Raw genomic sequence first — 27,308 nt, 5'->3', positions numbered from 1 at the left:
GAGACCTTATCTGGAATACTGTGTGCAATTCTGGTTTCCCATGTTTAAGAAAGATGAATTCAAACTGGAACAGATGAAGAGAAGGGCTACCAAGATGATGAGGGGAATGTAAAACCTACCTTATGATATGAGACTCAAATAACTTGACTTGTTTAGCCTAACCAAAAGAAGGCTGAAGGGAGATATGATTGCTGTCTATAAATACATCAGAGGGATAAAAACCAGAGAAGGAGAGGAGTTATTTAAGTCAAACACCAATGTGGACACAAGAGCAAATGGATTAAAAACTAGCCATCAGCAAGTTTAGGCTTGAAATTAGACAAAGGTTTCTAACCAGCAGAGGAGTGAAGTTCTGGAACAGCCTTCCAAGGGGAGCAGTGAAAGCAAAAAACCTAACTGGCTTAAAGACTGAGCTTGGTATGTTTATTGAGGACATGGTGTGATGAGACTGCCTACAATGGCACGTAGTCGATCTGCGACTGCTAGCAGCAAATATCTCCAGTGGCCAATGATGAGACACTAGATGGGGAGGACTCTGAGTTATTACAGAGAATTCTTTCCCAGGTGTCTGGCTGATGGGTTTTGCCCAAATGCACAGGCTCTAACTGATCGCTTTATTTGGGGTCAGGAAGGAATTTTCCCCAGATCACATTGCCAGAGACCCTGGAGGGGGGTTTGCTTTCCTCTGCCCCATGAGGCACAGGTGACTTGCAGATTTAAATTAATGTGAATGGTGGATTCTTCGTAACCTGAAGTCTTCAAATCATTATTTGAGGACCTCAGTAACTCAGCCAAAGGTGATGGTTCTAATACAGGAGTGAGTGGGGGAGGTTCTGTGGCCTGCAGTGTGCAGGAGGTCAGACTAGATGACCATGATGGTCCCTTCTGACCTTAATGTCTATGAGTCCAGAATTTGAATGAATATTTTCAATAAAACAAATACAGTAGTACCTCTGACTTATGAACACCAGACTTATGAATTGACCGGTCAACCACACACCTCATTTGGAGCCAGAAGTATGAAATCAGGCAGCAGCAGAGACCAAAAAAAAAAAAAAAAAAAGCGCAAACACAGTACAGTACTGTGTTAAACATAAACTACTAAAAAAATAAAGAGAAAGTTTTAAAAATATATTTGACAAGGTAAGGAAACTATTTCTGTGCTTCTTTCATTTAAATTAAGATGGCTAAACACAGCATTTTTCTTCGCATAGTAAAATTTCAAAGCTGTGTTAAGTCAATGTTCTCTTGTAAACTTTTGAAAAAGTTATGAACAACCTCCATCCATGAGGTGTTTGTAACTCTGAGGTTCTACTGTAGTACATTTTCAAAAAGCCTTTACTGTCAAGTTTGCTTTCTGCATTTCACTCATTGACTAATGAAAACAAAATTGTCACTTTCACTTGCCAGTTCTCATTCACTAACCCAATGGGGTTTGTTGGGATTACAAATATATAAGGGGGATTTTCAAAGCCAAGCTCAAACTGGTTTTCTTTTTGAGAGAAAGTGCCAATCCAGTTCTAGGTGACTGGTTTTGTGTGGATTTTAAATTTTTTTATTTAAAAAATCCTTTAACCATGATGATTATTCACATAAAATTAATATTAATCTTTTTAGTAATAACAAAATCTTCTCAAATAACAGACTGTGGAATTCCTATGCTAGCACAAATTAGAACAAAGAGAGAGCCTGAATTTCACGTTTTCCTTTCTCCCCTTTGGTAGCTATTGCACTTATATAATGGAAATCCCAGGGCCTCAGTTGAGTCTGCAGGCTCCTTTATATCTGCTGGTTGGATGCTTCTGACACAAACCACAATACACACTTTACCCTTCATACCCTTGCACATATGAAAGAAAAGAACTGACTGCATGTGGAGTCATGGAGATGTGGGGAGAATGTTTCCATAAAATGGCAGGCTGAGGGGGGGGAAGGATTTCAAATCCTTAAGAGAGTGTCTGCCATTAGCGTTTAGAACCATGATGCACATTAGTGAATATCTGGGACTAAGCTGAAAATATTCTCTCTAACTAGGCTAATCAATTGTTTAAAAAGTGAAGATACTTCAGATTTATGGTGAATCATTTAATGACTATACCTTAATGTTTCTTTCTGGACCAACTATTATAACCTCCTGTTATTACAGGTACACTTTTTTAGAGGAGGAAGAATGGTTTTGCAGTCAAACCCTAGGCCAAGGAGGAAGGGTAACTGGGTTCTATTTCTGGCTCTGCCTGAAAATTTCAATCTATGAATTGCCCAGACAGCTGCAGCCCTCTGGGATAATGCAGATCATAAATCCCACAATGAAGAGAGAGAGATAGGGACAAAGGATTCTCGGTTAAGGGCATCTGGCTATGGGACAAAATTTCCAGAGGAGAACAGGCAAATGCAGAGTCTCATCAATAGGAAATATTGACAAAATCTCTTTCACCATAGCAAGAGACACACACGCGCGCGCACACACACACACACGCGCGCGCACACACACACACACACACACCTGTAACAACTAAATAGCCCAAGCAGAGTTTTTACCCTAAAAAGAGTGGGAAGGGATACCTCAGTGGTTTGGGCATTGGTCTACTAAACCCAGGACTGTGAGTTCAATCCTTGAGGGGGCCATTTAGGGATCTGGGGCAAAAATCTGTCTGGGGATTGGTCTTGCTTTGAGCAGGGGGTTGAACTAGATGAGGTCCCTCCAACCCTGATATTCTATGAAAGAGCCAGACACTCCTTGGTGTCCAGGAGGGACTTTGTTATTGCTAATGGTTTTATGGAGAAGGTGCCAAGATACTACAGTGATGAGAGGCAGTATAAAATCCAAAGGCAGACAGAGCATCTTGACTAACCAAAGGCAATCCTAACCATTTAGGGCCTCATTTTCAGGAATACACAGTTTCTGGCAGCTCTCACTGACTTCAACTGAAATTTTGGGCACGCTGGCTCTCTAAAAGCAAGGCCTTTAAATCTCTCTCTGCCTCTGCTTGCCCATCTGCAGTGATAGTACCTCTCATATCCTTCCAGGATACGTTCATTTACACTTACGAAGTGATCCAAGATCCTCAAATAGAAAATACTATAGACATACAATATTAAACACTGCATACACTGACAGAGTTCATTGGGATGGCATGGAAGATTTTCCCATTGCATGACCTCCACACACTCCCACAGCCAAGAGCTCTTTGCTAGCTTGAAGGAAACCTGTGTTCAATTCTCTCTTCTGATATTGTTTAAGTTAGCAGTGATGACAATGTAGCAGTTCAGACATTAACCAAACAGTATTTTTATTTTAGCAAGGTACATGTTACTGCAAAGATTAAGGAAATGAACTGTAATTCAAAACATGTGCATGGCATAAGAGAGTTATGCAGGCTCTGACCAAAATTACCCTCCCAACTGTCTGCAAGGTAGATTTACAGGGAGAGTAGGGACAGATATTTGAGAAGTACGTCTTTTAAAACACTCATGAAGTTCCAGCAAGTTTATATAATTAAATTCAGATGGCAAATATTAGATAGAGAACTGGCCTTCTACACAAGTAGAAACATTAGTAACAAAAGAGTCCAAATGGTGCAGGTCACAAGTGCTACTGGTTGCCAAAGTGACCACTCTTCTATTATTCCAGACTTACGTGGACTAGCATACCAGTTGCCAGCACAAATGCTGACCAAGCTAACCCCTCAAAAAGTTTTAACAAGCATGGAGGGATGAAGTGATTAGGTCTTTTCTTTTTCCGGATCTTTTTTGTGGTTCTAAAACATTAAATTGATAGATGACAGAATCTGACAGGGTATTTCTACACTACAGAGATTATACCAGCATAACCATGTCGCTGCAGCGATGCTGGCCTAACTGCTAGCTCCACAGTACAGATGCAGCCTACGCTAATAGAAGGGGTTTTTCCATCAGTGTAGGAACTACATAACAGTAGCTATGTTGATGAAAGCATTCATCTGTTGACACAGCTGCGTCCACCCAGGGGGTCAGGTCAGCACAGCTACATCAGTCAGGCGGGTGGATTTTTCACACCCCTCACAGACATGCCTATGTCCATCTAAATTTTAAGTGTAGCATAGGCCTAGGACTCCTGAAGAGCTAAACGATGCTGATCAAGTTCCCAGCTGCAGTGTGAGAAATAATAGGACTTCAAGTCAAACCTACTGCAAGAGTGAGAGTAACCTCTCCAGCTGAGCAACACAGATTAGCTCAGGAGAGAATTTTATCTAGTCCACTTCAGACTGAAGAGTGATGGGAGAGTGTACCAATGAAAATACAAGTATCCTCAAGTGCTCTGTCAGGGATCCAGGAGGGAGCTTGCACCCGAGAATTGGCAATCAATCAATCAATCAATAAAAGGACTGAGTTTAGCCCTGAAAAGAGAATTTATATGTGAGACTTGACTGAGGTACTTCAGGACATGAAGAGTAAAGAGAAAACTGATCAGTTTCTCCTTAATTCATAATGCCAGACAGTATGAGAAGAAGAGGGCTCTCAAGGATAATGGTAGATATATCTGAGCAGGAAATGTTTCACACAGCCTATTGTCAGCATCTGACACTCCCTACAACAGGTGGTCAATGATAAGGTGTATGTGTAGTTAGACATGCTAAGGCAAGGTCAGTTTTCATGCTTCAGGGAGTCTGCTGATTATAGCAGATGTCACATAGCCCTTCTGTCCCACCAGTAGAGAATACTGCATACCCAGTCATGTGCTTTAGGAGCAGAATACCTGTCTGGTTGAAGCAATGATTTGATCTGCTAATCCTATGCCCCTTAGCTCTTTCAAAGGGACAGAGAAAACTACTCAGAAGGGACAAACAACTCCCATGTGTAATTATATCAGGAGATATTATGTAGCTCATCAGAATTTTAAAACTCATTTTAAGTGAGAAAAAGACAATACAATTACATGCCTCCCAGGACAGGCAAAACCCAGCAACATTAGTTATTTTTAGGTGAAGTCATTTTAACTGTGGATTAAACATTACTTTTAGTTACAAAATATTATTTAGTTGTGAGAGATGAAGCACAGCCTGTATGCTGAAGTCAGTCTTTTAAATGACATTTCAATATCCAGAGGGGCAAAGACAAAACCATTCAGGTTACAAACTGTGCCCTATCTGCATTTCACTGGGAGTTTCATGTTGCACACAACAAACAAGCACGCGCGCGCACACAGAAAAAATGGAGCAATAGAAATAAGCAGGTGGGGTTTTCCTGCAGGTGTCTGCGAGCTTTTAAATAGGGGCTGGTGGAGAAAGGGGATCAAGCTTGTTTGCTGAAATCCCTTCTTATCCAACTTTTTTTAAAAGGAATCCTCCAACTGTATAGCTATCAAAGCTTCTTCCCACAAGCTTTCTCCAATGACTTCTATCTTTAGATGGATTTTACACTAGATTAAGCAATGATTTAAAAATAATCCACAAACTGCCTCCTAGGAAACTAACTTTGTGGTTTACACTGGCTAGCCCCAATGACAATTAATAGAGCCCCCATACGCTCTATAGGAATTGCCTTATTTAAGAGGGAGCGCATCACAAATTACTAATGTCATTACTACAAAATTAAAGTCAATACTTTGGAGACTGATTTTATAAATATGGCATATTATTTCACACAGGCTTTAAATAATACATTTGATGGCACAGTCATCCAACATTCTTTGTGGCCTATGTGTGAAATGGGTCTGGTCATGTTGCTTTGGGACCTTCACTTTTTAATTTTGTGACATTAAGGTTGCATATTCAAACACACCAGTGTTGACTTAATGCAGATTAATAGATTATTATAATATACCCAGACCAAACATTATATTAAAACACACAAGAGTGAGGAAAATGCAGACTGACTGTTAATTCATGTGGCTGGCAGCCTGTAAAATGCCAGTTTTTGAAAGGTTGTTTGTAGTGTTGCTGTAGCTGTGTTAGTACCCGGGTATGAGAGAGACAAGGTGAGTGAGGTAATATCTTTTATTGGACCAACTTCTGTTGGTAGAAAGGACAAGTTCTGTGAACCTCAAAAGCTTGTCCCTTACACTAACAAAAGATGATCCAATAAAAGATATTACTTCACCTCCCAGTCTCTCTCAGTTTTCAAAGGGTTAATTTCAATCATCCACTGGGGGATACCACTGTACGGTTAACCAGATTAACATATCAGTGAGCCAAATTCCTCCCAGATGTGACTCCACTGAAGTCACTGGATTTATACCAGGAAGAATCTGGCCAATTGAGTTTTGCAAAGTGAACAATTCTGAGACTAGAAGTGCTGCCCTAGTTACTATTTTTGGAAAGTGACTCACAAGGGAGGCTGCTCTCTCTTTTTTAATACTATCCTGGGCTTTGAGAGTGAAGGTGAGTCCTGTGTTACAAGGGGGTGCTTATTAAGAGCACTTTTTGGGGAACACATGGAAGGGGAATAAATTGAAGAGTTGTAAAGAAAAGAAAATTATAAGATTAACCTTAAAGAGGGTATTACAAGATGCTGATTTTAGCAGCTTCTCCCTCTGGACAAATCACTCCAAACTCAACCAAAAAATAGACTCTAAAGAGAAAAATAATAAAAGAGATCACAGAGGGACTTCATCAACAGCTTCATCTGAGGAATGCAAGTAACACAATCTGTGACACTGACTAGATGAAAAATGGGAAGCAATTATTTAAACTCAGCTAGGATGATCCTAGGGAAGATATGGGGAAGAAGACCACTATGGTACTATAGCATAAGGAGAGAACCGTTTTCAAAAAAGCATGGCCAAAATCCCCAATCCAAATACCCAGAAACTTTGTGACTGGCTCTTTTTCTCAGTTTTGAAGCAAACCTATTTTCACTGAAGTTGCTTCAATATCCTGTATGCATGCGGATCTTATTGCAAGATTGGACAGTAGAAAGCTTCACCAGCAGCAAACTCTGCAAGCCTTATTTCCTAAGAACCCTTCTGTGGAAGCATGGCTTAAACAGGGTGTAGTTTTCAGGACCTTGTGGAGGATGTAGGGGCCCCTGTTTAGATTTTCTCCAGTGGCCCCAATATAACTTCAGTTCAGCCCTGGAAGGGTTAAGGAAACTGCTCCTTATACACCACTAGTCACCCTGCCTGGTTCATGTCCTGAACACAGCTACAAAATGAGGCAACTACTCTTAGTTAGTTAGTTATGTTCCTGATCCTCCTCCTGTGTTAGGGTGAAGGCTGACTGTTTGGAACCAGTTCCATAGTCTATTCCATTGTCTATGTCTTTATGTAACACCGTCAGATTAGGTCCAAAACTTGGATTTTGTAAAACCCTGGGGTTGTATTTTTTTAAATGACAAGAAACAATGGAACAGGTTCCATTAAATTACCTTTTTTAATTCATGTTTTCATTTACATTTAAATACCCTCCCACAATGTCTGCAAAGTGGACATTGCAGAATTGTGCTACTGCAGGATAACAAGAAAGCAGAATCCAGAGAGTAGCACATACCCATTCATACTTTGGAACACAAACAGCATTGACCTGAACAAGAAGAGAAATGTTACCATGAATGGAAATATTTCACATTCATATTTTTACACACCAAGGGCCTTCTGTAAGGTCAGCCTAGAAAATCTTGACTCAGGTCTTCTGTTCCCCTTTATATATGGCTCTCCCACTGACAGGACAAAACCTACATACACAGGGAGAATAACCAGTCTGAATCAAAACTTGCATAAGGATTTGGGGGCAGACTTATTCCCTCCCTGCATGACCTAAATTTAATTTTAGGTCCCTCTCCTTATGGCACAGTTCCTCCAAAGAAAAGATCCCCAACCCACCTCCTAGTTCCCAATTCCAAACCTCCATTGACGCATCCTGAGCCTCAGCTCAATGGAAAAAGTAACAGACTTGTATTAAGGAGAAATGGGAACAAGTTTTTTGCACGGCAAAGGTCCTTTTCTTTACTGCATGGTCATGTGACTTCATCCCATTTTATATCTGCACTGTTTATTTCATCTTCCTGAGTGTGGGACTGTACATTTATAAACTATGTTTCCCTAGTTCTGCCCAGACCCCACTGCTCAAATTTCTCCAACTCACTTTAGAGTTTGGTGTGAATTCAACCATGATACAATTTTCAGACAAGAACAAAACCAGAGGAGCCGCACACACACAGGAGGACTGAACCAAAATGTTTTAGGAAGCAGTTATCCAGAGTATAGGGAAGGGCTTATTTTTTTGGACTATAGCAATCCTAGAAGTCCCAGACTGGACTACTACTAGCACAAAGTAGAAACAGATCTGCACAGCCCAGCTCGAGATATACTATGCTAGTGCCCAAGAACCAGAAAGTGAAAATACTGGTTTCTCGTAACTGTCTCTGCACCTTCTTCCATGCTGCCTAAGGCATGGAATGTCCTTCCCTGACGTGACTTGCAGAGCCACTACCCTGTCCTTCAAATCTCACCACAAGACCTACTTCTGCAGAGCCACCAATTAATGAACAAGGATGAGGAGCAGATAGAGATGGTGATACTTACTTTAGCAATTTATATAAAAACAGCAGATGTATATATCTAAAATGTGTATATATGCTTCTTACACCCCTCTTCCCCACCCCGTTATTACTGCACATCTTCTCACAGTGTAATAATTTGGGGCAGGGTCTCTGTCTTCCTTCATATTTGTAAATCAACAAGAGCAAGTGTTTCTGATCTTAAGTGGGGCTGCTCAGGACCACTGCAATACAAATATTTAATAACAGAATGACTAGTTGAGAGACACACAACTGAGCTCTTGACAGGTTGTGGCCATTAAACATAAACTGAAAGTCACTGCCATGGGGGGGAGGGAGTGGAGGAGTTAACCCTTTTTGCCCTGACCACATTCAACTTGGGTAAACAAAATCTGCCTGCCTAAATTAACTAAGGGGGTGTCTTATGCCCTCTTTCTCCTCTGCATAGGAGAGGCCATGATCAGGCTCACAGACAGGTTATATATTAACCACACACACACTGCACATAGATGAAAGAGTCATCTAATGGTTACAATAGTAACCAAAAGTCAGGGGACTCCTGGGGTCTGTTCCTTACACTGCTATGTACTTGCTGCATAAACCTGGGCAAATCAGTTCACCTCTCTGCCTCAGTTTGCTCCTTTGTAAAAGCAGAATAATACTATTTACCATGCCCCATTGTAAAGCATGGTATCACATAGAGTCTGTGAAGCATACTCTCCACTATTGCAGTAATGCACAATATACTCCAATGCCAAACTTAGGGCAAGCTTGCATGGGCCTTTGCTCTATGAACTACTATTAATTTCACGAGCAGTATTCACCCTTCAGGCCCAATTTTATTCCCACTTAAGCAAATGACAATTTAGCCACGCACTTCACTGGGAGTAAGATCAGATCCTTAATGTCTTCACCAGTTATGATATAAAGACTTTCTTTACGGCAGACATGACTGAGTGCAATCTGTCTTACTAATCAAAGGGCAAAATGGAAGACTTAATCCTGCACTTGCAGGGGCCAAAGACTTCCATTTAAAAGGTCCTTTCCATTCAGAATGTCAAGGATCTTATGTTACAGTTTCTCTCTTTATCTATGTCAGCAAAACACAATTATAAACTCACAGTTGAGACATAAGCCATTACTCATATTTCTTTAAATGCTCAATTTGCATCTGAGATTTTTGGCTGAACTTCTATTTCTTAGCATTTCAAATGCCAAATCAGAAGCAAAATCTAGGTACAGACATGTCTGTCTGTTCATCTGCTCCCAAGAAAGAAAGCAAAGGAATGTGAACATAGGCATTTGGTTTTCCTTTAACCCTCTGTTCTGAGATCAAAAGCTGCAGCCAGGACTGCAAGAGTTGATAGAATCACAGAAATCACAGATGGAAGAGATCTATTAGGTTCATCTAGTACATCATCCCCTGGGACCCAGGAAGGATTGTTGTCAACAATACAGTTTCTAGTGCTTTGTCCTGTCTAGTTTTTAATGTTGTATCTAGATGCACGGATTTAATTCAAGAGGGCATTAGACCCTTTTATGTTTATGAATGGTTCCCTGGTGAGCAAAGACAAAAGCAACAAAGTTTTTCAACACACTTCATGAAGAGAACACAATAACTAAATGAAAATAAAACAACATTTTTTACCCCTTTAAACAGTAAGTTTGAAGATAATTAGGTAGACGCCAACACTCTTCTTGAAACTGTAAAGCATTTTATGACAAATGGCAATGACATTCTGCCCTTCAGAACGAGCATTCAGATCCGCATTACAGAATGAAGTTGTAAGGCCCTATTAGTTATTAAACTATAGCTGAGTTTTTCCTCTTTTAAGTATTGTCTGAAGTTCCTAAGTAGGCCAATTGTTTTTATCCCTCTCTCCATTTGTATTCTTGGCTCACAGCCACTTCACAGATCAGACAAATTCCAATCACTGAAATTAATCCACTGCCTTCAGGTTTAAAGAGTATCTGAGCTGTCATTCATTTGGAGTTAGTAGTCAAATATATTTAGTTAGAACTATTATTATAATTCTCTAATTTAAAGTGGCCAGTCTTTGAAAGTAAAATTGTAATATTTATATATACACAGACAGACACACACACACACTGTCTCTAGACAAATGTTAAAACTGTCAAATTGGGGACAATAATGACATTTTGTTATAACACTTTTCTAAAGCCCAAAAACAATCATAATATTTCCACAGTATTTTTTTAAGATTCCACTGAACACAGTTGTTTTAAAAAAAATAAACAATGAAATGCAAATATTGCTACATTATGTACCAAAAGTGACACTGGCTATAAACAAGAGTGACACTAGCTTCACTGTCACTCCGAAGGGAGAAATGCAAAGAATAAACAAAAAGCAAAACTAGTGACAAGTCAACTGGATTTTTTAAATTCTCTTTTAATACTTGAGGCTGGGATTTTAAAAGGGATTTAAAGGGGTTAGACACCAAAATCCATTAATTTCACTGGGACTGAGGCATTTAACTCTTCTAGGTCCCTTTGGAAATCCCAACCATAGGAGTTATTAATAAGGAAGGTAAAGAAGTTTCTTTATAACATAAGATTTTAAAATCAACAGGAGGACATGATTTTCAAAAGAATTTAAGTCACTTAGGAACCAAAATCCCATTAATGCTCAATGTGATTTATTTTAGGTTCTCTGAAAAATTTTACCCAGTGTCTTTTCAAAATATTCTTATGACAAAGATATGAATAATTTTTATCATCCTTTTATCCTGAAGGCTCCCCCAGGCATTTCACAAGTTTTGTACACACAGTATTACTGAAATGCAATCATCTCTAAGTTTACAAGGGTGGGGGATTTTTGCCAAAGACATATAGGGATACACCAACTCTAAGAAGTAGTTCCATGGGTCTTTAATTCTCACAGAGCAGACAGGAACTCAGTTTTTTAAGATCTCATGTGAAAATACACCATACACACTAAGCCAAAAATCTTGGATAAATGAGTTGAAACAGTATTTCGTATAAATGTCACTCAACTACAGCTTAGAACAGGGGTTCTCAAACTGGGGGTCATGACTGCTCAGAGGGTTGCGAGGTTATTACGTGGGGGGTCATGAACTGTCAGCCTCCACCCCCAAGCCCCGCTTCGCCTCCAGCATTTATAAGTGTTAAATATAAAAAAAGTGTTTTTAATTTATAAGGGAGGTTGCACTCAGAAGCTTGCTTTGTTAGAGGGGTCACCAATACAAAAGTTTGAAAACCACAGGCGTAGAACTTTCTGAGATTATTCATACATATTTCAGAAATTAGCCACACCCAGTGGAGTTGCATCGGTTTCCACCAGGCCTGAATGTGGACCTGTGTGCATTGTAAGGCACTCAGATATTACTGTGATGGATGCTGAATGCCATAAAAACTTGAATTGATAGAGATGAGCTGCAGATTCCCCCAAACATTTTTAGATGGAATTTTTTAAAATCAAGTTTCCACCTGTGATATCAAAGAATCAAACAATAGGAGACAATGTTATTGACCAAGTTATAGGTTAGGCTTGGGATTTGTATAAGGATCTTATCCAAATATAATAACAGGATTACTACATAATATTCCAAATTTGGCTTGGTGTGTATACGGAGACCACTCCACCCAACTGTGAGAAATTTCATGTTTCTCACACCAGAAGTCAGTTATCCTCAAACTGACTATTTTTATTCCCATTCCATTAATTTACAAAATGGAATATTATTTGTAAAGATCCTCCTGCTTTGCTATTCATTCTCACGCTAATGTTCCTGGCCAATATAAACAAGAATCTCTGCCCGCTAACATTTCCAGAGACATCAATCTTGGGGAAGAGACAACTCTCCCACTTACATTGTTTTTCCAGTGTAACCATCTGTTATGCAACACTACACTGCTCCCAGAACGTCTACGCATAACCAGTTCAGTGGCTTCACCAGTTTCAGACAGAGTACTGGCAGATTAGAAGCTCTGGTATAAATCAACAAAATGTTATTCTGGGGTTCAACCAACTAGCATTAACAGAAGTCACCTGCTTTAAGCCTCTGACCTGCAAAAGAAGAGATTCAACTATGTACAACTTCCGAAGTGCAGATTTTCTCAGCAGCTAAAACATTATTTATTATTTATATTATTGTAGCACCTAGAAGCCCAGTCACAGACTGATACCATGTCATACTAGGCACTGTACAAACAGAACAAAAAGACAATCTCTGCCACCCAAAGAATTTACAGTCTAAGTAACATGAGATTAAGAAGAGCTACCTCATTCTCTTATATGATTTCATGTTTCCTATTTTATTCTAACAATGCATAGACCATGGATGTGCTCTAATAAAGGCATCAAAATAATACTTCCCACTCCACTTACACAGTGTCTTCTATACAGAGGGATCTCAAAGCCCTTTATAAATCTTAATTAATTGACACAATGAAGTTTTGCTTGTGAAGCAGGGGTTACTCTCTACTTGGTAGATGGGAAAACCAACGCCTCTCTCTTTAAATAGGTTAGATTCTTTTCTCGTTTCAGATTTTTATATTCTTATTGTTTAGCTCAAAAGTAATTTTGCAAATGTGCATTCTGGGGTAAAGTATTTATTAAACTGATTTAAAACGTGGGGTCTTATGGCACCGCCTCAATAGAAATAATTAATAACTAACAATAATTAATATTTCAGAATATGAACCTCCCTGTCAGGTATTATAGCTATGTGACCACTTTACCCACCACTGAAATACAGCAACTTTAGGATAAAACACAACAACTGTTTAACAGAACAAAGTATCACTATGTAATAATTTAAGACAGGAAGTAAAGAATAACATATCTCTTTTAAATTGCAAGGGGATTTAGATAACACATAATTATCTAGCTTATTTGTAGGCAGTGTTGTTGTAGCCATGTCGGTCCCAAGATATTAGAGACAACTTAGAATCGTAGAATATCAGGGTTGGAGGTGAGGTAACATGGGTGAGGTAATATCTTTTATTAGACCAATTTACAAAAATTGCCATGGAATTGTTAATAACAACAGGGATCTTGGTTTTATGTTGCATTCAAAAGGCAGTACCTCTAGCATAGGGTTGCCAACCCTCCCGGTTTCGCCTGGAGTCTCCTGGAATCATGCTCTATCTCCGGGAGATTCAGGGCGCTAACAGACTGGCACAGCAGTGGGGCTAAGGCAGGCTCCCTTATCTGCCTTGGCTCCGTGCCACTCCTGGACGTGGCCAGCACTGTCCCTGTGGCCCCTGTGGGGGCAGGGGGTCACTGCATGCTGTCCCTGCCCCAGGTGCTGAGTCCGCAGTTCCCATTGGCTGAGAACTGCAGCCAATGGGTGCTGTGGAGGCAGTGCCTGTTGGCAGCAGCGCGCAGAGACCCCCTCCGTCCCCCCCACCCACTCCCGCCTACGAGCCACTGCAAGAGGGATGTGCCAGTTGCTTTCAGGAGCTGACCGAGGTAAGCGCCAACCGCCTGATGACCTCCTGCACCCCAACCCCCTGCCCCAGCCTAGAGCCCGCACCCAAACTCCCTCCCAGAGCCTGCACCCCCTCCCACACCCCAACCCCTACCCCAGCCCGGTGAAAGTGAGTGAGGGTGGGGGAGAGTGAGTGATGGGGGGGAGGGGGGAGTGAACAGGGGCATGGCCTTGGAGAAGGGGTGGGAAAGGGCGTGGCCTCAGGGAAGGGGCGGATCGGGGACAGGGCAAGGATCTTTGGGTTTGCACAATCAGACAGTTGGTAACCCTACTCTAGCAGTGCAGCATCCTTGAAGATAATCAGAGGGCACTAATTCAATACTGATTCAGAGGGAAAGTGCCACCTATCAAATCACCAAGGCTATTTCATTAAGCTTCTTCACTTGATCTCTCTTAGAGAATTCCCATCAAAGTACGGACCCAGCCTAACCCTGGATAAGCTTATGAGGAGTTCACAGCACAAGGTGATTTGGCTATCACCGTTCTTTAAAAAAACAAACAGTTGCTCAACCAATCACAGCTACAAACTCAACAAGTGAAACTGTTGCTTTCCAAGACAAAAATGTATTTGCTGTTAATTACTGGTGCCATTTGGGTGGGAGGACAGGTATTTGATACCCGTTAGTGTAAAGCATTCACCTTCCTTTCAAGAGGACATTTATACAGCATGTGGTTCACAGCTTGGTCAGCACAATTGCTAATAAGGTTTTTCTCCTTTTCCATTTATGAACTGCTTCTCCATTTCTCCTCCCAGATTCTGTGAGTTATCACATGTGTCTACAAACATATCTGGGCACTTACACCAAGTTAATATTTAAAAGCAATACTGAACTATATAGAGTTAGTTCAGTAAATTCAAAACAACTTACCCACTAATAGCTTCACATCTCTGACAGTGAAATCCCGGTCCGGCATTCTATAATTAGAAAAAAAAGCAATGTTAAATGCTATCAACGTGTGATCACATTTTCTTTACAAGGATAAAACAGAAATAAGATTATGGTGTTATTTGTGGATATTGCAATACACATGGTTATTATTAGTAGGGATCAAGCATGGTTTCTCTGAGCAGTGTGGCCAGATTTTGTTGTTGTTGTTTTTGAGGGGGGAAGACAGGGAATGGTATCAAGACATATTCTTTGCTTTTCAAGGCTAGTTTGGTTAGCAGTAGTACCAAAAAACTGTCTCTGCTCATAAGTGGGGAGTCTGCACTAGAATCCTGCTAGCAACAATTACGTCTTTTGACATGTACAATTACAGGTCTTTTGACAAAACACAATAATATTCTACACTTCTATTGCACCTTCCAGTTGACCATCTCAAGCACTTTGCAAACAATTAGCCCTCACAATATCCCCATGAGGTAAGTGTTATCTTTTTGTTCCTGTGATTTGCATTCTCTCTGCAAGGGCCCCATAGCTGTGGAATTCACTATCTCCCTTGTCTGAAACAGACCCAACCTGATAACCTTCCGGGTTCATTTGCAAGGCTCAGATTTTTACCCAACCACTTGAAAATGGGGAAGAGGAGAACTGTTTGAGGACAAAGGGGATTTGAGGTGACTAGTGCACTTGACCATAACATAGAAATACTGTAGATATAAGGCACCTAGAGCATATGGATGGGTGCCCTTTTAGTATTTGTATAAATCATCACACACAAACAAAGAAAATAAAAGACAAACCTGACTAAGAGGCAAGTGGGCAAATCCAATCTGCTGAGAACTCCTACTGCCCTAGCACAAGTGAGTAGTACTTATGGAAACAGACAAGGTGGAGGAATACCTTCCTTCCCTTCAAAATGAAACTACATGCTCAGTACTTTGGAGAGGACAGCTAGAGTTGGTTTGTTATTCTCTACAACTCCTGACCGTGTTATGTGCCAGAGTGAGAATTCCACAGTGCTGAATGCAAACTGAGTGGTCAATGTTGTGGAGCCCACTTCATGATAGATTTACATCTGGGAAGTCCAGCTTTAATTTACACCATCTCCACTGACTGCTTATACCTCCCTCTGTAAGCTTTGATATGCTGCCGCAGAAGCAAAAATCCCTGCTGCTCCAAACAGACCCTTTCCTTCCTATTCCACCCACCATAGATGCTATGCTCAGCCCTTGCACAATTATGAATGATTTATTCCTGCACTGTGGCACAAATTGCAGTTCCACAGACTTCCAGCACTGTCTGTCCCATCAGTAAACACCATCCATTTGTCAAGTCTAATTACAAATCCAGAATGTCAACAATGGGGTTGGGTGGAGGGAGAGAACAGCTACTTTTTCTTTGCAATATCCTTTTCATTTATACTGCAGCTTGTAAAAGAGGATCTCAAAGTGCTTCAAAAGCATTGAGGCCCTGTCTACACTAGAGACCTTATAGCTGCACTACTGCAGCTGTGCCGCTGTAAGGTCTCACATGTAGCCACTCTATGGCAATAGGAGAGAGCTCTCCCACTCGCATAATTAAACCACCCGCAATGAGAGGCAGAAACTATGTCGGTGGGAGAGCATCTCTCACCGACATAGCGCTGTCCATGCCAGTGCTTCTGTCGGCAAAACTTTTGTCACTTGGGTGCATGAAAAAAACCACACCCCTGAGCGACATAAGTTTTGACGGCATAAGTGCTTGTGTGCATAGCTACCGCCGCTCATTTAGCTGGTTTTATTATGTCGACGTGAGAGCTCTCTCCTGTCGGCATAACGTGGCTTCACGAGCGCTCTTACATCGGCACAGCTGTAGACATGGCCCGAGTTAACAAAACTCACACAACCATATCAGTTTGGTAAGGGATATATAACGATCCCTTTTCCTAACACCAAAATGAAGCCACTCCTGGGGTACAACACAGTTGTACAGAAACACTATACAACAGTTTAGAGCAGAGAGAGAAGACTACTGTAACCAGCTGAAACTGCAGGAGAAATTAGGGAGGCAGAATGTAATTACCTGACTTTGAATTTGGCCTAACATTAGGGTTAAAACACCAACATAAAATATGATCCTTGGGATCTGTACTGACCGTAAGTGTTCAGTTTCAGTTTTCTGTTTCATACAAAACATGTCACCTCCAACAAAACAGTACCTAAATAATATAATGTGTATTGATATAGATGCACAGAGTAGAGTGCCAACGATCAGTCATTAATACTTCTTCCTGAAACACCTTCAAGGGTTCTCACAACAAATTTTTTGGTGGCCTCAGACAATTTTTCCTAAAATAATTAATTTTAGGAAAAACAAATAAATATGCAAATACAGATGTCCAAATCATTGTAATTTATTTATGTAGGGTTTTGCAGACTCAGTAATAAAAATAATGTACAATTGTCTCTATTCTTTACTGGACCTAAACAGAATAGAAACACATATAATATGCTTTGCATGTTCTGGTTTTTTGGTGGTTGTTTTTTTCAGACTTGGTAGCTAATAAGCCTGCTACTGTGAAAATTGATAGTCGTATATTTGTTAATATCACTTTTCACAGGGCTGGAGGATGCAGGGGAGTCAGGGCAATGTTGGGGGGGGGTGAGCCTGGGGCTAGAGCCTGGGGTCTCGCTGCACAGCTGGGGACTGGAGGAGGCAGTGGGATCAGAGGCAACATGGGAAGGTGATCCCAGGGCCAGAGCCTGAAGCCTGGAAGCTGGGGAACAGAGCCCACCACTGCACAGCTAGAGCCTGCCGCCCACTACCCCAGGGCTGAAGCCCGAGCCCCACCGCCCCGGGAAGTTGGAGAACACATACTGGTTCCCTGCTCCTACAATGTTTGAGGCTCCAGAAGGGTGTAGGGACCAGGCCCTGGGGGAGGAGCCACTGCTTCCCCCCACCCCTATCATCACTCAGGAGGCTGTGGCTGCAAGAAAAGCCCCTGGTGGCCAAATGCAGCCACAGTGGCTGCATTCAAGAAATGCTATAGCTGTTCCTTAGAAAGGTCTCCATTTCATGTACTGACCTGGGCCAAGGCTGGTTAGCTTGTGAATTCTGATTAATTGCAGCACAGCGTGGTATGACTGCCAGATGGTTAAAAGAGACAATATGTCTTTTCAGACAGCACCATCTCTCCAACTTACGATCATCTTACAACTGCCAATAATCATAGGAGTGTCTAATTGTTCCAAATATCTCCCTAAGGAAGACATAGCTGCTAAAATATCATGACTTGTATTTCCTGCTTCTGACCACTAGAAATAACAGCTCATCATGGTTGGAAATATGAAATGGAAAAGCACCAAGGTAATTTTGTAACTTTACTTTCATTCTCAATAATCTCTTCATCAATTACCACACTTCCTGCTCTTCAAGAGGACGACCATACATGGCAACAGAATTGTTCAAATACACTTTGTAGATCTGCCAGCCACAAACATGCAAGCTGACTGTTTAACAGCAAACAGAACTGGAAGTACATAGCAACAATTATTTCTAAATGTCACACAGATCTAAAACTATTGTATACAGTGTGTGTAGTATTAACACATTATACATACACACACAAATATATCTTTTCATCTCAAAGTGTTTGGCATACTGCAAATAGGGATCATTTCATCTACCAAACTACGAAAAAGCAGCCCCTCTGGGGCAAGATACAGCAATGCTACACAAGCGTTTGGGACAGGCAGTAAATAACACTGTTTATCATTTGAAACTGCAGGGAGAATGTAGGTCAACAAATGTGTTTATCTATATGTGAATTGGGTGAAGACACTGGGGCTAAAATCTTGACTCTAATCTTGTAAAAAATATTTTGGAATAACAGACAGGGCTGGCAATTACTAATGTTGCCCAACACTTCCCATTATAAGATGCTGTTTTCAGTTGCTTATAACTTTGCTGAACTTTAACTGTTTTGGTTGAAATTTTCCATGCTGGGTCTCTGCCTCGGGCTGAATTTTTCTGGATAACTTAAGCCAGAATGGTTAAGCCATTTCTGAGAACAAGGCTAGGGAAAAAGATGTAATCCTGGTGACTTTTTTTTTTTAAAAGGCCTTGTGCCCCCATGCTTTGGAGCAGGGACTTGAAATCTGGCCTTTGTTCAGAAATGTGTCTTTTTCTGCTGCTGTGAAAATCTCCTCAAATTTGGCCAAGTTACAAGACATTCCATCCATAATGGTCCATCCATCATGATCCAAAACAGGGCTGAGCAGGAGTTACCCTGCAACTGCAGCTCTGGGCTGCTGTGAATCCAGGCACCTGACCTGAGAGCCAGGAGCCTCTCTCCTGTGCGCTCAATGCTCTGCCCTCTGGGCCCAGGAAGAGTAGAAAAGGAAGCTTCCTGATTTGAATGCAGCAGGAACAAGAGATGGGCCTGCAGGGGAAGTAGTTTGGGAAAGGAAATCTGGGGGACAGAGAGGGATGGAAACTGGGACCAAAAGGGAGAAAGAAGGAGACCAGGAATTCGGGTGAAAGGCAAGACTGCAATTGGATGGGCAAGGAGACTGGAACTAGGAACTCAGGAGGGAAATGGAGGAGTAAGGGGGCAGGGTCCAGGCAGCCAGTAGGTAAGGGCAGAGATTGAGATCAGACTGAGAAGCTGAGGGGGGAGACTTGGACTGGATGGGCAAGACGACTGGGACTGAGCACAAGTGAAGCAGAAAAAAGAAGGGGGGAAGACACATCTGACAAGCAGTGGAGCTACAGGGGGCAGAGTGTACTGGCTGGGCAAAGGAACTAAGATAAGGAGGTAGGGGAGGAAACTGAGACTGGATGAGAATCCCAGGGAGGGAGATTGGGACTGGGAGCCATTGGGGACAGGGAACATAGCTGAAGGGAGAGGGATTGGAGGCAGAGGGGAGAGAGAGATCAGATGAGGAACCAAGGAGCGGGGCAGGGGGACTGGGACTGACTAGGCAAGACGGGGAAAAAAATCTGGAGGAGGAGATAGAAGTGGGAAAGAGACAGGACAGGGACAGGGCAGGAGTCTCACTTAAGAAGATAGACCAGAAGAGTCTGTGCCCACTATAGCACACTCCACTCCAGAGAACGGACTGGAATCCAAAATTCTTGAGTCTCACCATTCCTCTGCTTGCAGCAAATATCTGTGAAACCCAAGGTGAAGTGTCCTATCCCCCTCTAGTGCTGGTCTAAATAAAGGATGACAACCTACTACCGCTATAAATTACTTCATTAGCTAAAGTGGCAGAGGTCTGTGTGGTGGATCTAAAGATTCTAACCCTGACAAGACCCATGTCGGTGTCAATATGATGCCACCTGATGGAATTTCTGTTTTTATTACTTGGTTCTTTTTAAACCTAAGAAATTACACACACACTTACATTAAAAGAGTATTAAGGTCACAAAGTCAAGCACTCAAAAATTAGGAAATGCCAGAATCAAAGTGCCTGTGCAACCCTAATTTGGCCCTCTTGTACATATGCATTATGATACAGCTTTAAATTATATGATCACATAGTATTTTAATGCAAATTTTTGTATGTTTATATAAACATATCACATACCAACTACTCTTGGCAAAAAGAAATATATATACTTAGAAGTGCAAATTTAGATGAGATGGAATTATATTATTCCACAGAATACAAAATAACAAAAATGTACTTATGTATCTCACTCCTAGCATTGGAAATTAATATAAATTGCATTTCTAACATTCTTTTGACCAAGAGACAGTCAATCCTAAGTACATATTTACACTTTCTGCAAGAAATTCTATTTCAAGCTAATGTGAATCAATGCACATTTTAATAAAAATTATTAGAACCTGGGATTTCCCATAAGAGGCAAATCAATACACCTGACCAAATGTCCAGTGGGGATTCCCTTCCAGACTCCTCCAATGGATCATTTAGGCCCTAATATATCGGATTTGATTTGTGCCTATTTTACACATCAAAAAATTACCTAGACTCTTTAAAAATCTAGCCCCAGTTCTTTACTCTGACAGCCTCTGGCTGTGAATTCCATCTATTGGCAGAAGCTGCACACATGATGTGCTTAGTGTTGTAGGAGGGGGAAACAGAATACAGCATCAGTTAGCCAAGTGCCTTTCCACTAGAAAAGGAAAGAGACACTAGAATATCAGTAGCTCGTAAGGGTCAGAGAAACTGGCTAGTCAAGTCTGGCTGTTGGAGACTATTTAAGATCATCACAGCAGACTAGGGCACACATGCTCCTTCCCTTTGATAAGCATTAAAGTGAGAAAAATGACTACAAATGTTATCATGGGACTTCCTATGTATTCTCTTCCAAATCCAGTTCAGAATCCAAAAGATGTTTTTTCTAACCACTGCCTCTGCAAGCTCCACCTGTGAGCTGAAAATCATACTGCATTCTTTCAATCTTAAGGCTTCACCAGTAACAAAGATTCTGCAACTTAGCTGACAGCTCGTTTATACTGTGTGAGACAGAGTAGAATGTAAAAGTCATAATTAGAGAATTGCATATTCTGTCACTAGAGCACAGACTGGGAGCTGGAAACCTGGGGTTCTGTTTCCACCTTTGTCCCTGACTCCCTCTGTGACAGCATGTACAACCACACTGTAGCCACTTAACCTTTCCCTCCCTCAATCTGCTCATGTGTAAATTAAATATAATCATCCTATCCACCTCCCATAGGTGTTGTGAGGCTTCATGCTTTTAATGGATTTGAGTTCCTCAGATGAAAGACCATATATAAGTGCAAAGTTATAATTTTGTAAACATTTACTAATAAGTAAGATTTTGTTGTAACTTACTTAATTCCCAGTCCATCTTTACTTCTGAAGAGAAGGGGAACCCTGAGAGCTTCTCTTTGCACATACTCAAAAGTAAGATCTGTTTGAATATTTGAATAAAAAACATAATCAATTACAATGACATTCTCACTTCACACTAGATTTTTTCAAGATTCACTATTTTAATTTCTGCAGCAAAAAAAACCTCACTATCACTTAAACAGAACTGCAAAGAGAGTGAACATTTCTAGGTCAAAAGCAAAATCTGAGTGATTGACAATACTCTCCCAGCTGCTCTCCATTTTTCCTATTCCCTGATGCATATAAAGCAGAATGCATTCAGAGATTCTCAGTTGTCCTAGGTTGAGAAGCCCTGGTTATGATAAAATGCCAAATTAACACTTATGCAAATTCACAGCTAAGTAACTGTTAAGAGGCCTGGCACGTACAGAGGAAATATAAAGATCAAGCTATATATTTGGGTTTTAAGAAATATACTGTTTCTATTGGGCTTTACAGAAGTACAGTGTAAGGCCCTGATTCTACAAATACTTACACACATATTACTTTATACATGAATAATCTCACTGAGTTCAACGGGACTACTTACATTTGTAAAGTTATATGCAGTTTTGTTGTAGCCATGTCAATCCCAGAATAGTACAGAGATAATGTGGGTGAGGTAATATCTTTTATTGGACCAACTTCTGTTGGTGAGACAAGCTTTTGAGCTATATAGATCTCTTCCATTTATAAAATTAAGCATTTTTAAAGTTAAGCAGGTGTGTGTCTGCAGTATGGGGCTTATAATGTGGAAATCTTATTGTAATTTCTGACACAGTTAAGGTGATGAGAGGGAGGGAGGAAATCTCTTTTCAATAGAAATTATTAATTTAATGCCAAAATAACTAGAACATTGGACACAGACTTGGTTGTCTGTACACTGAACAGTATCACATTATTATTTCATTCTGAGGACTAAGCTGAACTGTTAATGTTTATATGCAGTGGTATGAAATGAGATATGTCATACCTGAAACAATGGTGTATGTGATTCAATGACTAGTGAAAAAGTGACAAGCATTGATTGGGGGGTGGGGAGGGGTACTTATAATCTATTTGGACTCTGCAGCCATAGAAGTGAAATTAAATCTTGAAGTGGGCGCATAGCACCTACTTGTGATCTGTAATCCTCCTTCCATAAATGAGAGTAAGTCTTATGTAGCATCTCTAAAGGATGCCTTGCATATAATAAATATGTAAATAGCTTAAAAATAAAAACACGTATAGTTTGTCTCCTCAGCAATCCAAATATAACAGTTCTAAACACCCAATGTATACATAACCACTTTTAATTGCTTAGGTAATTTCATTATCTAAGAACATCCTTCATGGGACTCTGCATGAGATTTACAATCCTCAGATTTATACACCTTGTGTCTGTTTACTATCAAAACAACTGTAAGGGGGTGAGGGAAATCAGTACTAATTTCCCCTTCTTACTTGTTTCTTAACCTCTCTTTTTACAACACTTTTCCTTTTTTATTCAATTAGCAATGACAAGAAGTGTGGCTAAAGCATCCCCACCTAGAGCTGTCAAATTAGACCATTGTTTATCTTAGTGTTATTTTACTAACTTTTAATAATTGCACTTGTTTTTAGAACAGTCAGAATACAGCTTCTGTAATCTATTTTTCAGTCAACTAATGGAAGACACAAAAATTATTTCTCCATTAGCAAAAATATCATAATTTATTACTCAATGTATTAATACTAAAAATATTCATTTGGCTTTAGTAACAAATTAATTAAAAACACACAAAAAACCCCTTCTGAGTACGGCACTCTACATGTAAGACAAAATCTGAGTGGGTGAGGGGTGTCAAGGATAAATATTAGTTCAGGAAGCAGACAGCAGATACATAGCATATTACGCTAGTGAACACGTAGCATTGGTAGGCTCTGTGTTCAGGCCAAAAATCACACTGCAGCTTTACAGCACCTCTGAAGAAAACCTCCAACCCACATTCCTGGCCAGGGATCAAAGAGGTGCTACCATGAAAAATAAAAACAAGGAAGCAGATGATTAAGAATATTCAACCGATTCCATGTGTTAAGATATCTTGATATTTCTACTCTCACTCAGCAAGCAGGATCAGCAGGTTTAATATTTTTGCTTTGGTTACATTCAACTCTTGATTTTATAGAAAAATTAAAGAGGCAAAAATGAAAATGGAGCAAATAAAAGTCTTTAGAAAGACCCAACAAAGCATTCAAATCTCTTGCAGGGCTGAACAAAGTAGACATAGACCAAAACAAAGTAACAAAAGACACTCATTTATTTTCAAGTTCCCTAGAAGGGGAAAAGCTACCCAAAGGTCTCAAAGCTGCTAAGCAAGAGAAATAGTGAATTGTAATACTGTTAGCAAGTAGCAATTAAAGCAAATTAAGAATTTGGGAGAGAAAAGTAGAATCAAATCCCCCTCTGGAAAATTACTGAACATTTTTAGAGCTAAGGAACAGGTGTTGGAGGGGGAGACTTCCCCACAAAATAATAAATTATCAAGAAATCAGACATGATTTCCCTCACCACATAAGTGGCCCTTCTGAAGCAAGTTAAAAGTGTCCATTGCAAGGCTAAGCTTTGGAAAAAGAAGAAAATATTCTAAATTAAATTAGTGGTTCGATTACTGTTGCCATCTGATGAGAAATACAACCAAAGCTAATAACTGGACATTACTGAGATAACTGGTTCAGATTGTGGTGTCCCCAGTGAGGTTGGATTTTGGAAGAAGAGTGCAATTTGGTGTCAATTTTAGTAACAGCACAGTAAATAACGTTGACCAGTTGCAACAGCACCCCTCAATCCATCTGATCCCCCTAAGAAACCAATCCCCTTCACATCCCTTCCCAGCAGGCAAGAGAGCTGCTAGCTGCACTGGCTGGCTTCGATTATTTGTTACTTCGTAGCTAAATCACATAAGCAAATCCAGGTAGTTTGGAGGGGCAGCTGTAATTTAATATATGATATAAACACAAAGAAGTTATTTACTCTAAAACCCCCCGACGCTAGAGAACCGGATAATCAATTGCATCCCTTGAAACTGACAAACTGGAAGCAAATGGGACCTTGATTCAATAGGGGGCGGAGAGGGAGAAGCTAGAATCACCATGAGGATGAGTGGGGGCTGGGGTTTTTCTGCGGCTCCTTTCCACGAACCTGATTCCCTAAAATATGGGAAGCTGAACTGGGGTCACGCTGATAGGCTGGGCTGAGGGGGCGGGAGACATTGGGGTTTCTCTACAAGCTACATCCTGATACACTCATGTCATTGTCAAAGCAAAAAGTTGCACATCCGTGACCAGGTTACATGGGAATGATGTGAGCAGTCCCAACGCCCGTACCCACCTCTAGCTACAGAGGCAATGCACACAGAAACGCATACATGTGTTTATTTCCTGGCTAGGTCCAGGCTAGGGCCCCAGTGTGCAACACCCAACCCTCTAACCCCCCCCTCCCCGCTGCTCGGCCTGGATTCGTCACCGGCTTCCCTGGAATGGGGGATGCAGGCGGGAAATACGAAACAAACCACAAACTGCACGTGGAGACACCACCAGCTTCTCTAGAGCAATCAAAGCAAAGAAGAGGCACCCACCCATTCCACTCCCACTAATTCAAACACATTCATCCCTGAGACAGCCGGGCATTTACCTTTCCCTTCCATGTCACGCACGAAATTCCCATGATACTTTTGACTCTTTAATTTCTCCTCCAAATTAAAACTCCTGATGCAGACAATTTCCTCCACGTCCGAGAGGTCCTCATTCTCATCGTATCTCCTTCTACCAATAGATCGCTAGAAAACAAAGCAAATAATATAGACGGGGGTGGGAAGTGGACTTTGGGGAAGGAAAAATGTATCAACTTTGGGGATATTTGGATAAACATGGTCTGCGTAAATAATGAGCAAGGCGGCAAAATTAACAATACTTTATACAACGTGAGCTTGAGTACAGAAGAATCTCCACTCCCTTTCTCCTTATAACACCGTACTAACCCAAAGTAACAGGTGTCTGGCTGCAGGAGACCCTTGCACTATTTTTTTTGGGGGGGGGGATATCTCTAAACGCCAAACAAGTGAAGAGATTTACACAAATCACTAATTCACAAAGCCCAGCACTGCTGCTCTTTGCAAGACCGTAAAAAAGTGAACGGCAGGCAGCCAGTATTTATTTAACACATCGCGTCTCCGATCATATGTTATTATTTGTGTAAGATAGAACTAAATAATTTCGCATAAAATTCTCCATTTACTCTGATACACGCTATTCAGGTTGCAATATTTACATAATCCAAGTGTTTCCATAGTCACACCGGAAGCCACGATTTAAAAACAAATTGCATTATGTAACATTATGATTTATTTGCGCTTCTCCCCCCCCCTTGCAATGATCCACATGTTATTTCTGTTCAATCACAGGCTATGCAGTTTAAGGAACAAAAAAAAGGGGGGGGATTCAGAGGAGAAAGGGCAGGAATGAGTTAAATGCACGATGAGGGGTGTGTATGGAGTAGGCCCGGGTGAAAACAGCAGAGGCCGGTGCTGCTGTTGCGGCTTCCCCCAGAGCCAGCGTGTAACTTGTTAACAGCAGCCCCTGGTTCTCCGGCAGGGACACAAGGCAGAACCGCACGTTCACACACACAACACACTCCGCATGCAAACACCCGCCTGCAAAAGGAAGCGTTGGCTATACACAAAGCTAGCTCCCTTTGGGAACCAAATACACCAGCTGCCTCCATTGGGGTTGCTCCATTCCGAGCACTTTACAATCCAGATCTCCCTCTCTCTCTGTACATATATTTAAAATCCCCCCAGCAGCTAGACCTAGAAAAACACACACTTCATCCGTACAATCCTTTACCAACAGGGAAAAAAAATATTGTCCCACCCTCTCCTTCCCCTCACTTAAATTCCACCCCCTTCCCAAGTGTTTAAGCTGATCTCTTGCAAACTAAGTAGCTCTGCTGCCTATATTTACATGCATTTCTCCCTTTGCAAATAATTAAGCAAAATCAATTAAAATGTACAAATAGGAAATAGACAGAAGCCAGCTACACACCAATCTTCTTCCAGAGTCTTTCTCTGCCTCCATTTTTTTGGAGAGTTTCATCTCTTAATTGTCAACAGTTCCTGTCCTGCATTTTTTTGCCCAAATGGGGAGGAGGAAAAACAAAAGCCATCCAGGTCTCTCTAAAGTTTTGCAATTTTGCACCAGCACTTTTTTGGGGAAGGGGGAGGGAAGGGGAGGGGGAGTCGATGCGTTTTGCAAAGTCCTAAGGAACCATTTTCAGACACTGAGTGGGGCGCAGGCGTCATAATCCCCGGAACGTAAACATTGTTGCCGATCGCGTTCGGGGAAGGGGGGGAGGCCCGGGGGAGGTGGCGGCTGCAGAGGGGGGTGGGGGGGGACCAGATTGCACCCAGCGCTAAAGATCGCTGCTGCCGCCGCCGCTGCTGGCTGGCTGCTCATATTGGTGTGTTGTTGTTAGGTCACGAGTGTGCAGCAGGCATTGCACGCAGGCGCTGACTCACTGAGCTGTTTGTTATGGGGAGAGCTGGAGTGTCAGGGGTTGGAAGGGACTGGAGGCAGCAGCGGCCACTCTGTAATATGAGGAGAAAACAAAT

The 27,308-nt window shown here is 41.2% G+C and overlaps 1 protein-coding gene across 2 annotated transcripts in view; it reads right to left on the bottom strand.

The window, feature by feature from the left end:
• Positions 1-27,036, bottom strand: part of KDM2B (lysine demethylase 2B) — a 164,654-nt gene extending 137,618 nt beyond the window's left edge. Inside the window, exons 1-4 of one of the 2 annotated variants that reach the window (XM_044989671.1) lie at positions 26,743-27,036; positions 25,334-25,478; positions 21,643-21,721; positions 14,822-14,868 (exon numbers count right to left, since the gene is read on the bottom strand). In XM_044989671.1, coding sequence (XP_044845606.1) covers positions 14,822-14,868; positions 21,643-21,721; positions 25,334-25,478; positions 26,743-26,793 — 322 coding nt within the window. In that variant the 5' untranslated portion in view covers positions 26,794-27,036. The remainder of the gene's footprint in view (positions 1-14,821; positions 14,869-21,642; positions 21,722-25,333; positions 25,479-26,742) is intronic. The other variant, XM_044989670.1, reaches the window with a different exon arrangement.
• Positions 27,037-27,308: the final 272 nt, after the last annotated feature.

The sequence above is a fragment of the Mauremys mutica genome, chromosome 16 (assembly GCF_020497125.1).
Source record: "Mauremys mutica isolate MM-2020 ecotype Southern chromosome 16, ASM2049712v1, whole genome shotgun sequence".
NCBI classification, from domain to species: domain Eukaryota; kingdom Metazoa; phylum Chordata; order Testudines; family Geoemydidae; genus Mauremys; species Mauremys mutica.
The sequence above is the reverse complement of the archived record's forward strand: the minus strand, read 5'-3'. Positions and strand labels throughout refer to the sequence as shown.